Here is a 14,411-nt window from a genome sequence, read left to right on the forward strand (position 1 = left end):
AGAATAGAAAGTCCAGAAATAAACCCACACATGTATGGTCAATTAATTTACAACAAAGGAGCCAAGAATATACAATGGGGAAAGGATAGTCTCTTTAGTAAATCTTATTGGAAAAACTGGACAGACACATCCAAAAGAATGAAACTGGACCATTATCTTATATCACACACAAAAATTGACTCAAATGGCTTAAAAATTTGAACATAAGACCTGAAACCATAAAAATCCTAGAATTCAACATTGATGGTAAGCTTCCTGACACAAATCTTAGCAATGATTTTTTGCAATCTGATACCAAAAGCAAGAGTAAACAAGTGGGGCTCAACAAACTAAAAAGCTTCTGCAGAGCAAAGGAAACCATCAATAAAACGAAAAGGCAACCTACCAAATGGGAGAAAATATTTACAAATGATGTATCTGATAAGGGATAAAAGGTTAACATCCAAAATACATTTAAAAAAAAATTCTAAAACTCAATAGCAAAAAAAAAAAAAAAAAAATCCAATTAAAAATGAGAAGGGAAGGGCATCTGAGTGGCTCAATTGGTTAAGCCACCTGATCCTTTGGCTCAGGTCATGAACCTGGAATCCCAGGATCAAGTCCCAGGTCAGGCTCCCTGCTCAGTGGGGAATCTGCTTCTCCCTCTGACCCTACCCCCCTCTTATGCTCTCTCTCAAATAAATAAATAAGATTTTTTTTTTTTTAAAGATTTATTTATTTATTTATTTGACAGAGAGATCACAAGTAGACAGAGAGGCAGTCAGAGAGAGAGAGAAGCAGGCTCCCCGCCGAGCAGAGAGCCCAACATGGGACCCGATCCCAGGACACCGAGACCGTGACCTGAGCCGAAGGCAGCTGCCCAACCCACTGAGCCACCCAGGCGCTCCAGTAAGATATTTTTTAAATTTTTTTTTAAAAAGAAGAGGAACTAAATAAACTAAGATACTATATATCTGTACCTATATCTATTATACCTCATTTTTAAAAAAGGAAAAATGAGAGTCACAGGCATCTGTGTAATGTAACAAAAGATCTAACATTCTTCCCTTTGAATTTTGGGTTGTTAAAGAAGGGGTGGGGTTGAAAACTTCCCAAATTCAACAAGATGTAAATCTACAAATCCAAGAAGGTGAGCAAATCTGAACAGGATGAAATCAAAGAAATCCAAATAAAGACACAGCATAATTAAACTAAAAACAAAGAAAATATCTTAAAAGCTGCCAGAGAAAAACACTTTAAATATGGTAGAATAACAATTCATGTAACAGCAAATTTTTCATCAGAAACCCTGGAGGACTAGTGAAAGCAACAAAATATTTCTGAAGTGATGAAAAAAGAATCATCAACCTAGAATCCTAAATCTAGCAAAAATGTCCTTTAGGAATGAAAGGAAAATCAAATATTCTCAAGTAAAGGAAAACTAAGAAAATACATCATCAGTAGACCCACACTAAAAGAATGGCTAAAGGAACTTCTCTAAACAGAATGGCAACAATAAAAGGAAAACCTTGGAGCTCAGGAAGGAAGAACACTGTAAGTAACACAGGGGTGAATACAATAGGCTTTTCTTCATCCCTTGACTTTTCTAAATTATATCTGAAGCTTTAGCAAAAAATGCTAAACGTGGTTATAAACATATGCAACAAAAATATTTAGGGAAATCTCTTGAACAGAAAAGAATAGAGATTAAGAATAAGATTTCCATGTGTCAACCAAACTGGTTAAATGACACAACCAGCAAAATGTGCTTAGTTATGTATATATAACGTATTAGACAAATCACTAAAAAGGCTACATCAAAAAAATAAACTTAAAAACACTACAGATAAATCAAAATGGAATTCTAAAAATAGTCAAGTAAACCAGAGGGAGGCAGTATAAACAACACAAAAATGAAAAAAACAGAGCAAACAGAAAACAAAACATCAGTCTTAAACTCTAATTTATCAAAAATTACATGAAATTCAATGCAAAGTCTAAATATTCCAATTAAAAGACAGACATTGGTAAGTGGACTAAAAACATATGACCCAACTATATGCTATCTACAAGAAAGTGACTTCAAATAGGCAAAATAAAAGTAAATGCATAAAGGGGTGCCTAGGTGGCTCAGTTGGTTAAGCATGGACTCTTGATCTCAGCTCAGGTCTTGATTTCAGGGTCATGAGTTTCAAGCCTTGTGCTAAGCTCCATGCTGGGTGCGGAGCCTACTTTAAAAAAAAAAAAAAAAGTAAATGGATAGAATTAACAAAAAGCATACAAGCAAAAATCAAAGGAAAGCAAGAATGGGTATATTAATGTCAAATAAAGCAGATGTCAGAGCAAAGATAATTACCAGGAATATAAAGCAATATTAAAAATAAGAAAATGGTCAATCCACCAATAAGACATAACAACTCTAAATGTATGTGCACCAAACAGCAAAAGATGTGACAAAAAAAAAACAACAACTATATAGTCTTAGAGTTGGAGACCTAACATTTCTCTCAACAGCTGACAGAACAAGAGAATAAGGAGACAGAAAATTAGCAAGGTTATAAAAAAACACAACACCATAACCAACAGGATCTAATCAACATTTAGAACACTCCAGCCAACAGCAGAATATACAACCATTCAGATTGTGTATACACAAATACACAAATATCAAAACAGATCATATCCTGGGCACAAAACAAACCTCAACAAATTTAAAATAAGTGAAATCATACAGAGTATGTTCTCCGAAACAATGAAAAGAAACTAGAACTCAGTAACAGAAAATACTGAGAAAATTACCAAACTCTTGGGAACTAAACAACACACTCTTAAATAATCCATGGGTCAGAGAAAGAGGAAGATCAAAAAAATACAGACCTGAATAAAAAGGCAAATAGAATACATTAGAATGTGTGTGGCAGGGGAAGCTAAAGCAATCATGAGAGAAATGCATAGTACTAAATGGGTCACTTGAAAAGTAGGAAACTTTCAAATCAATAAATATAAGCTCCCATCTCAGCAATCTAAGAAAAAAAACTAGCAAAATAAACCAAAAAGTTAGCAGAAAGATGGAAATAATTCAGAGCAGAAACTATGAGAATGAAAATGGAAAAATAGAGAAAAATCAATGAGACAAAGAACTGATTCCTGCAAAAGATCAATAGAACTGTTATACCTCTACACAGGACTGACAAAACACAAAAAAAGAATAAACATAAATTACCAATATCAAGAAAGAAACAGGATCTACATATAATTAGAAGATACTAGGGAAAAACTCTACACATATAAATTATACAACTTAGACAAAATGGACTGATTCTTTAAAAAATACAAACTACCTGAATTCAGCAAATATGAAACAGATCATTTAAATTGCTGTACAACTATTGAGAAACCTGAATTCATAATTTTAAGAATCCCAAAAGGTAAATCACAAGGTCCGTATTGCTTCACTGGAGAATGTTACCAAACATTAAAATAGAATTAATACAGATTCTAAACAAATGCTTCTGGAAAAAAGAAAAAGAGCTACTTCACAATTCATTTTAAGAGACTAGTATTAGCATGATATCAAAACCAGAGACAGTACAACAAAAAAAAAGTACAGAATATTGTTCTCGGGGCGCCTGGGTGGCTCAGTGGGTTAAGCCGCTGCCTTCGGCTCAGGTCATGATCTCAGAGTCCTAGGATGGAGCCCCGCATCGGGCTCTCTGCTAGGCAGGGAGCCTGCTTCCCCCTCTCTCTCTGCCTGCCTCTCTGCCTACTTGTGATCTCGCTCTGTCAAATAAATAAATAAAATATTTAAAAAAAAAAAGAATATTGTTCTCATGAATATAGGCACAAAATCCTTATCAAAATATTCATAAGTAGAATTAAGCAACATATAAAAAGAATTATACATCATGACCAAGAGGTTTATTCCATGATTGCAAAGCTGATTTAACAGTCAAAAACCAGACCCTTCATATTAATAAAACTAAATGGAAAAAAAATCATCAAGTGTACATCAAGTGATGTACAAAAAGCATTTGACAAAGTTCAACACTTACTCTTGATAAAACCTCTCAGGAAACCAGAATAGATACGAACTTCCTCGCCTTTATAAAAAGCATCTACAAAAACTTACGTTAATGTTATACTTAACAATGAAAAGACTGACTATTTTCCCCCTAAGATAGGAATAAAGTAAGGTTATTCTCCCACTCTTAAAGAACATAGTAAAGAAGTTCTAGCCAGAGCAGTAAGGCAAAAAAAAAAATTGAATAGAAGGCAAATGGATTGAAAAGGGAGAAATAAACTGTCTATGTAGAAAATATTTTTTAAATTTCTTAGTCAATTCAGCAAGGTTGCAGGACACAAGACAAACATAAAAAAAAAACTGTATTTCTATATACTAGAAATGAACACATAGGTATTAAATTACCAAAAGTTATTTAAATATTTTTTAATTTAACAATTTATATGGAAAGGCAAAGGAACTAGAATTGCTAGAACAATAATGTAAAAAGAAGAAAATGGGAAGAACCAATCTATCCAATTTCAAGACTTACTCTTAGCTATAATAATAAAGACTGTGGTGTGGGCAGAGAGATACGTGGATTACTAGAACAGAAACAAGAAATGAGAAATAGAACACACAAGTATACCCAACTTATTCTTGACAAAGGTGCAGAAGTAATTCCATAGTAGAAAGTTAGCCTGATAAAAAAAAAAAAAAAAAAATGGTGTTGGAGTAGTTATTGTAAGCATACAAAAAAAACCTTGACCTAAACCTTACATTGCACACAAAATTTAACTCAAATGAAGAGGAACATATATGAAAAACATAAAACTACAAACTTTTAGGAAAAAGCACAGGGCAAAATCTTCAGGCTCTAGGGCTAGGCAAAGAGGAGGAGGAAGAAGCAGGGAAAGGGGAGGAAGAAGAAAAAGAAGGAGGAAGAGGAAGAAGCAAAGTCCACACTGAAGTTTATCAAAATTTTACAATTGCTGCGCTTAAGACACTGCTGAGAGGATGAAAAGATGGGCTATGAACTGAGAGAAATTATTTGCAAACCATATCCAAGACAAAGGACTACTATCTGGAATATATGCAGAACCCCCAAAACACAAAATAAAGAAAAAGAAAAATCTAACTAGAAAATGGTCAAAAGACATGAACAAGTATTCCACTGAAGAGATACAGAGGTAAAGAGCCACAGGATATACCCCAAATTAAAACCACAATGAGGTATCAACACACACTTAACAGAATGGCTAGAATTTTTTTTGTTGTTGTTTAAGATTTTATTTATTTGTCAGAGAGGGAAAGAGAGCGAGCACAGGCAGACAGAATGGCAGGCAGAGGCAGAGGGAGAAGCAGGCTCCCTGCCGAGCAAGGAGCCCGATGTGGGACTCGATCCCAGGACGCTGGGATCATGACCTGAGCCGAAGGCAGCTGCTTAACCAACTGAACCACCCAGGCGTCCCAGAATGGCTAGAATTTTTTAAAAAGTGACAACGCCAAATGATGATAAGGACACAGAGAAACAGAATCATTCATAAGTTGCCAGTAGGGATATAATCTGGTGTAGTCACTGGGGATAAATTCACCAGGTCCTTAAAAACTTAAACAGAGAACTACCACATGATCCAGCAACTCTACACCTGGGTATATACACAAATAACTGAAAGCAGAATTTGTGTATACTTACACTCATAGCAGCATTATTCAAAATAACTAAAAGGTGGGGGCGCCTGGGTGACTCAGTGGGTTAAAGCCTCTGCCTTCGGCTCAGGTCATAATCCCAGGGTCCTGGGATTGAGCCCCACAACAGGCTCTCTGCTCAGTGGGAAGCCTGCTTCCCTTCCTCTGTCTCTGCCTGCCTCTCTGTCTACTTCTGAACTCTGTCTGTCAAATAAATAAATAAAATCTTTTTTAAAAAATTAGCTAAAAGGTGGAAGCAACATAAATGCCCATCCATGGATGAATGGATAAACAAAATGCAATATATACATATTATGGAATACTATTCAGTTTTTTTGTTTTTTGTTTCTTGTTTTTTTACTATTCAGTTTTTAAAAGGAAGTAAATTCTGACACATACTACAACATGGACAAGACTTGAAGACATTAGGCTAAATAATAAAATAAGCCAGACATAAAAAGACAAATACTGTATCACTGCACTTACACCAAGTAACTAGACTAGTGAGAATTCTAAAAACAGAAAGTAAAATTGTAGTCTCCAGGGGCTGAGTAGACTAGAAAGAGGAGTTACCATTTAGTAAGTACAGAGTTTCATTTTGGAAAGATGAAAAGGTTTTGGAAGTGGATGGTGATAGTGATTACAAAACAAGGTGAACATCTTAAATATCCTTGAATTGTATACATAAAAATAATTGAAATGGTAAATTGTAGGTCATGTAGAGTTTACCATAATATCAAAAGATTTTCAGTTAAATTTTTAAGAATTCCATAACAACAACAACAAAAATCGATTTATGGTATCTAGAAAAGAAGTGCCAGGTCAAGCTTTTCAAAGTATTAGAATCTCAGTTTGTAATACCTGGTTGCTTGCCCCATACCCAGCTCTCTAGGATTAATTTGGCCCTACATGCAGGTGCAGGAGTTTCTTCTTCATCTTTTTTCTCTTTGTCATTCAGATCTTCTTTCTTTGTTCCACTTTGAGTATCAACACCATCATCTGGAAAATCAAAAATTTTAAAAAATCTATTAAATTCCTTTTCAGAACGTAACATCCACTCATCAGTCTCTTCGCAAATGTCCCTCCCAGAAATGGAAAGGTTAAGTTACAATATACATTATTAGTTGAATATTTGATGATTAAAAGAAAACAATATGAGTCATCACCACAAAGGTACAGTGTGATTTATGAAGTAATGAATAGTTTAGTGGCCCTTTAATAAAGAAATCAATATATCATTCAAATTCTTCTTTGAAGCAGGTCTCCTAAAGTATTCCATTAATTTCCTATTACATTTCACAACTAACAAACTTAGTCTTTGATATTACCTAACTGAATTTCATATGAACTGCTTTTATCCAGTGATCCCCAATTGCGGTGTCCAAAAGAGAGGAGGATGTGAAATGGTAGCATGATTCAAAAACCATTTTTAACTCTATATATTACCATACTCCACCAACTGAGAACCACTGCTACACAGAATCACTGCCATTGACAAAATATAATTCAGAGCATTCAGACACACAAAAAGGCTGAACACCAGACTTTGAGCCACTGACAATTTAAAGTTTCAGTCAAGAACAAATGTCATGAAACTCCTTACGTACAGCAAATAAAGACAGAACCTAACCTTGAAGTATAAATGTGTCCTATCCTAGAATGCCCTTACTAAATGAATTATTTTCTAAATGAAAGAAATAAACATCTAAATCTGTGAAAGGGATTATATCATATTACAAACAGTAAGAAGTATCTAAAATTAACTGAAACCAACAAGTAACAAATATTAAGGAACTTCTGCAATTTATAAGAGAAATACCAGATATCAAACAGAAGGAATCCCAAATAACTAATGCTATGAAGAGATACTCAAATTCTGTTTAGAAAAATTTAAATTAAAACAATGAAATATTACTTTACATTCACCAAATAGACAATTGTTGGCTCCAAAACAGGAATTTTTCCCCATTTCATCTGGTTTTATTCACTGATAAAACCCAAGTGCCTAGAACAACACATGCCCAGAAGTAAGCTTTCAATGATCTGTTTGATAATTAAATAATGTCAAATAATTGGAGCCAGGAACATAAACCTTCAGGCACAACTGGCCAAAGGGGTGGACCCCATATAACTAGACTGGACAGTAATCAACTGAGTTACATACAAGGTCCTCTAATCCCTTCCAGGGGCTATGCTCACAAAATTCCCATACAGGCCCACAATTAGAAGAATGCAGAGGGCAGAAACCCACAGCAATCCAATGTACTATGAATATGACTTTAAAATACAGTACTAGGGGCGCCTGGGTGGCTCAGTGGGTTAAGCCTCTGCCTACAGCTCGGATCATGATCTCAGGGTCCTGGGATCGAGCCCCACGTTGGGCTCTTTGCTCAGTGGGGAGCTTGCTTCCCCACTCTCTCTCTCTGCCTGCCTCTCTGCCAACTTGTATTCTCTCTCTTTCCATAAAAAAAAAAAAAAAAAAAATACAGTACTGAATAGCAAAGGGACAAACTCGGGCTAAGGAACCATACATTCCATTAACGCAACCTAAAAATGCATGCATTTAACACTAGAATGTTTCATAATGATACACAAACACGTTAGAAAGGAAAACATTTTTTTAAAGATTTTATTTATGTATTTGAAAGACAGAGAATAAGAGAGAGACAGAGCACGAGACGGGGAGGGTCAGAGGGAGAAGCAGACTCCCCACCAAGCAGGGAGCCTGATGTAGGACTCGATCCCAGGACTCCAGGATCATGACCTGAGCCAAAGGCAGTCAGTCGCCCAACCAACTGAGCCACCCAGGCACCCAAAAAGAAAGGAAAACATTTTAAAAGATGGAGTTGAAATGGTGTTCCAGGAACTATGAAGCTGATTAACTTAACCCGCAGTTCCTGAAGCTGAAGAAAGGACCTCTGTCACTGGTACACATCAGGTGTCCCACAGTACCTCTACTATTTACAGAAATATCCAACTGGGCATTAAATACAGATTTTTTTGGTAATATGTTCAAGTCCTAACTTCCTGTACCTATGAGTGTGACCTTATTTGCAAATAGGGGATTTTCAGATGATCAAATTAAGACGTCATAAGGGTAGGCCCTAATCCAATATGACCGGTGTCCTTACAAAAAGAATGAATTTGAACACAGACATACACAGAGGAAAGACAATGTGAAGACATGGGGAAAAGGCAGCCATCGAGAAGGACAAAGGCTTGGAACACAGCCTTTTCTCATAACCTTCAAAAGGATGCAATCCTGCTGACACCTTGATTTTAGACCTGTAGTCCCCAGAACTGTGAGACAATATGTTTCTGTTGTTTAAGATTTCCCAGCCTGGGACGCCTGGGTGGCTCAGTTGGTTGGACGACTGCCTTCGGCTCAGGTCATGATCCCGGAGTCCCGGGATCGAGTCCCGCATCGGGCTCCCAGCTCCACGGGGAGTCTGCTTCTCCCTCTGACCTTCTCCTTGCTCATGTTCTCTCTCACTGTCTCTCTCTCAAATAAATAAATAAAATCTTTAAAAAAAAAAAAAAAAGAGATTTCCCAGCCTGTAGCACTCTGTTACAACAGCCCTAAGAAACTAATACAAATACTCCTTCTTAGCACTCTCAGAGACATCTTCACCAAGAGGCTTTAGGAAGTTTATCTCATGCACCCTGGAGTCTCTGGACCACCTGTGATGACATGTTGCCTACAGGATTCAGATGCAGAAAAAAAACTGCCCTTCCCAGACAAATGCTATTTACCATTAGTGGAAAATGCTAACCATATACTCAGCTTTCCGAGAAACAAAGGCTCTCAAAGACCCTGAGCCTATAACCCTCCACACACCCAGCTCCCCACTACACTTTGGGTCATGAAAGCAGCATCCTACAAGCTTGATTTAAAAAAAAAAAAAAAGACCCAATCACAAGCTATCTTTAAAAAACTCATTAATAGGGGCGCCTGGGTGGCTCAGTCAAATTAAGCGTCTGCCTTCGGCTCAGGTCATGATCCCAGGGTCCCAGAATTGAGCCCTGTATCAGGTTCCATGCTCAGTGGGGAGCCTGCTTCTCCCTTTCCCTCTGCCTGCCACTCTGCCTGCTCATGTTCTCGCTCTGTCTACTTGTGCACTCTCTCTCCCTCTGTCAAATAAATAAATAAATAAATAAATTTTTAAAAAGAAAAATAAAAAACTCATTTATATATAATGATACAAAGCAATTAAATGTAAATGAGTGGAAAAAATAAATAACAAGAAACACTAATGAAAGAAAGTTGAAACGGCTATATTAATGAGACAAAACAAATTCCACAGCAAAGAAAATTACCAGAGATAAACAGGAGTAACACATAGTAATAAAGGGGTAAATTCACCAACATGTGTATGAAGTCAACAGTAACACCTCAAAACACAAACTGAGAACTGAATAGAAAGATGAACAAATCCACAATTATATTAGAGATATCAACACTACCCTCTCAGTAACAGAACAAGTAGAAAGAAAACCAGCAAAATTAAGGAACTGAACATCATGACCATCAATCAAAAGGATGCAATCAACATTTTACACATTGAGCCACCCAACTATAGTAGAATATCATTCCTTTTTTTTCCTAAAAGATTTTATTTATTTATTTGACAGAGAAAGAGACAGCAAGAGAGAGAACACAAGCAGAGGGAGTAGGAGAGGGAGAAGCAAGCTCCCTGCTAAGCAGGGAGCCCAATGTGGGGCTCAATCCCAGGACTCTGGGATCATGACCCAAGCCAAAGGTAGACGTATAACAAATGAGTCACCCAAGCACCCCAAGAATATCATTCTAAAAAAAAGTGACACCTTGATTTCAAGATTTGTATCCTCTAGAATGGTGAAGTACATATTGACTACTCACCAAGACAACACCACATCTTAGGTCATAAAACAAATCTTAACGAATTTAAATGAGTTGAAATCAACCACATTAAACCTATGTCCTCTCCATATGCCATTAAACTAGAAATCAATAACAGAAAGACGACTAGACAATGTCAAAAGACCTGGAAATTAAACAACACATTTCAAAGTAATGCACAGGTCTCAGCAGAAATGTAACTAAATATTAAATAAATAAATAAATAAATGTTTTTAATTGAACGAAAATACATCAAAATATGTAGGGTGCACTTAAAATACTGCTTACAGGGAGAATTTGTATTATTAAAAGTTTATGTTAACAAAGAAAAAAAGGTCTGAAGTCTACAATCTAAACTTCTACCTTAAGAAACTAGAAAGAGAAAAGCAAAAGAAACCAAAAGCAAGCAGTAAGAGGGGAATAAGAACAGAAATAAATAAAACTGAAAACAGAAAAACAGAAAATAAATCAATGAAACTAAGCTGATTTGTTGAAAAGATCAATAAAATTGATAAATCTTGCATAAGACTACTGGTGGGGGAGAGAGAAACACAGTAATTAAAACATCAAGAATGAACAAAGGCTATCTCTACAACCTGTGAGGATACTAAAAGGAAAAAAGAATACTACATCAACTCTAAACACATAAATTCAACAATTTAGTAGACATTGACCAGTTCCTCAAAAACAAACCACAGAAACTCATCTAAGAGGAACTGCATAAGCAAAATAGTATGATAACTATTCAAGAAATTTACTTCCGAATTTAAAACCTTTCGAAAGAGAAACCTCAAGACCCAGAAGATTTCAATGGAGAATTCAACTAAATACTTACATAAGAAATTTATACCAATTCTACACAATCTCTCTCAGAAAATGGGAGGAGGAACATTTCCCAACTCGTTTTACAAAACCAGTAGACAAACAAGAGTACAGTTAACCTTTGAACAACAAGGGGGTTAGGGTGCCAATTCCCTGCCTGTTGAAAATCTGCACATAACTTTGGACTCCCCAAAAACTTAACTACAAATATAGCCTACTGTTGACCATAAGCCTTACTGATGACATAAATCACCAATTAACACACATGTTTTGTATATGTATTCTATACTGTACCATTACAATAAAGTCAGCTACTGAAAAGAAAATGTCAGGAAAACCATAAGGAAGAGAAAATACATTTGTAGTACTATAAATTATGTGCACAGAAGTGAACAGGCACAGTTCAAACCCATATTGTTCAAGTCAATCATACAGAAAATGCAGCTATAAATAAATATCCCTAATGAACATACATGCAAAATTCTCAACAGACTAGTAGTAAACTGAATCCAACAATACATATAAAGAATAATACACTATAATCAAGAGAAGTATATCCCAGGAATACAATGCTGGTTCAATGTTTGTAAATCAATCAATGTAATCCCCAACAGAAATAAGAATCACTTGATACTAGTGATGTATAAAAAGCTTTTGACAATATGTATCATTTATTCAGGACAAAAGTTCTCAACAAATTAGGAAGAGATGAGAACTTCTTCAACCTGATAAAGAACATCTACAGAACTCTATAGTTCATCACACTTTATAATAAAAAAAAAAAAGAATCCTTTTCCCTTAAGATAAGGAGTAAGGTAAGGATGTCCATTCTCTTTATCCCTATTTGATACTGTACTGGAAGTCCTAGTTAAAGCAGTAAGATAAAAGAAGATAAAAACTGTTCCTCTTCACAAACTACATGATTGTCTTCAAGAAAATCCCAAGAGATCTACAAACAAACAAACAAACAAGCACTGCCTTATGAGTTTAGCAAGATCATAGGAGACAAAATCAACACAAAAAAATGTAATAAACAGTACCAGCTACATACTGTTTTCCATGTAACAGATACAATGCAGAAATTACACCATATAATATCACCATACAGTTGGAAACCAAAAAAAATTTAACATTTATAATAGCTCCAAAAGAAGTAAATTCTTGGGTACACACTATCAAAAACATAGCCCACTTAGGAAATGTATGCTGTATAGTACAAAATCCTGATGAAAGAAATAAAACACTACCTAAATAAATGAAGATATACTATGTTCATGAATTAAAAAACAAAATACAGCAATGATGTTAACTCTCCCCAAACTGATCTATAGATCTAGCACAATACCAAGCAAAAACCAAGCAAGAATATTTTTTGTATTAGATAAGCTGATTTTTTTTTTAAGATTTTATTTATTTATTTGTGAGAGAGAGAGAGTGAGAGCGAGCACAGGCAGACAGAGTGGAAGGCAGAGTCAGAGGGAGAAGCAGGCTCCCTGCGGAGCAAGGAGCCCGATGTGGGACTCAATCCCAGGACGCTGGGATCATGACCTGAGCCGAAGGCAGCTGCTTAACCAACTGAGCCACCCAGGCGTCCCATAAGCTGATTTTTCTTAAAGAAAAATCAGGGAGTCTGATGTAGGGCTCGATACTGGGACTCTGGGATCATGACCTGAGCTGAAAGCAGATGCTTAACCGAGTGAGCCACCCAGGCACCCTAGATAAGCTGATTCTAAAATGTACACTTAAGAGCAAAAACTAGAATAAATAAAACAACTACAAAAAGTAACAATAGAGTTGGAAGAAGCAATTTAATACTATAAAGCCACAGTAACAAAACCAATTTTAATACCATAAAGCCACAGTAATCAGTGTGCCATTAATAAAGAAACATATCAATAACTGGAAAGTCCAGGAATAATCACATACAAAATGAGTCAATTAATTTTGACAAAATACAAAAGCAACTCAATGGAAAAAGGACAGTATTAGAAAAACTGGATATCCATATGAAAAATAAAAAACAGCTTCAACCCAAACCTTATACTTTATACAAAAGTTAACTCAAAATGAACCAAAGATCTAATAACAAAATGAAAAACTATAAAACTCTTAGTTAGAAGAGAATATAGGAAAAATCTTTGTTACCAAACACTAATCAAAAAAATTCTTATACATGAGACCAAAAACACAATTCATAAAAGAAAAAATTACAAAATACATATTAAGAGAATGAAAAATTAGGTACTAGACTTGAGAGAAAATATTTATAAATGATGTATCTGAGAAAGAACCTAGAACGAAAATACAAACCATAAAATATTCTCAAAACCAAACAAAAAGAAAACAACCTAATTCACCAATTAATAAAAAGATGTTAACAGAAACTGCACCAAAAAGGATATAAGGATGAAAAATAACCACATGAAAGGGTATTCAATGTCATTTGCCATTAAGGTGATAAGCTCATACTACACGATGAGCTCATATTACATAATTATAAGAACAGCTAAAATTAAAAGTGCCGATAATACCAAGCGCTGACGAGGATACAGAGCAACAGGCACTAACACACAGTGCTAGAGGGAAGGCAAAATGATAAAGCCACTTTGAAAAACAAAATGGCAGTTTTGTATAAAATGAAAATTGCCCTTACCATATCGACCAACAATCACACTACTAGGTATTTATCCTAGAGAAATGGAGACTATATCCATGAAAAATGTGTACAGAAATGTTAATAGCACCATTATTATAATTACAAAAAAATGGTAACAACCAAAATGTCCTTTAGTAGATAAATGGATAAATACACTGTCATATATTCAAATTATGGAATATTAGTCAGTAATAAAAAGAACTGCTGATACAACAATATGGATGAATTGTAAAGATATAACTAGTGAGTAAAGGAAGCCAACTTTAAAATGTTACATAATGTGGATTTGGAGGAAGATGATAGAGGAGTAGGGGACCCTAGCTTCACCTGATTCCTGGAATTCAGCTAGATAGCTATCATACTAAACACCTGTGAACTGAACTGAA

At 35.4% G+C, this 14,411-nt stretch overlaps 1 protein-coding gene across 11 annotated transcripts in view; it reads right to left on the minus strand.

Moving 5' to 3' along the window:
• Positions 1-14,411, minus strand: part of HERC2 (HECT and RLD domain containing E3 ubiquitin protein ligase 2) — a 237,729-nt gene that overhangs the window by 190,894 nt on the left and 32,424 nt on the right. For all 11 annotated transcript variants that reach the window (XR_006603900.1, XR_006603901.1, XM_045070659.1 and 8 more), the window contains exon 4: positions 6,530-6,667. Coding sequence is in view for 9 of the 11 variants with exons in the window: in XM_045070659.1 (XP_044926594.1) it covers positions 6,530-6,667 (138 nt within the window). In the remaining 2 variants the exon portion in view is untranslated. The remainder of the gene's footprint in view (positions 1-6,529; positions 6,668-14,411) is intronic.

This window comes from Mustela putorius, unplaced genomic scaffold (assembly GCF_011764305.1).
Source record: "Mustela putorius furo isolate JIRA1106 unplaced genomic scaffold, ASM1176430v1.1 tig00003972_pilon_pilon_pilon, whole genome shotgun sequence".
Lineage (NCBI taxonomy): Eukaryota > Metazoa > Chordata > Mammalia > Carnivora > Mustelidae > Mustela > Mustela putorius.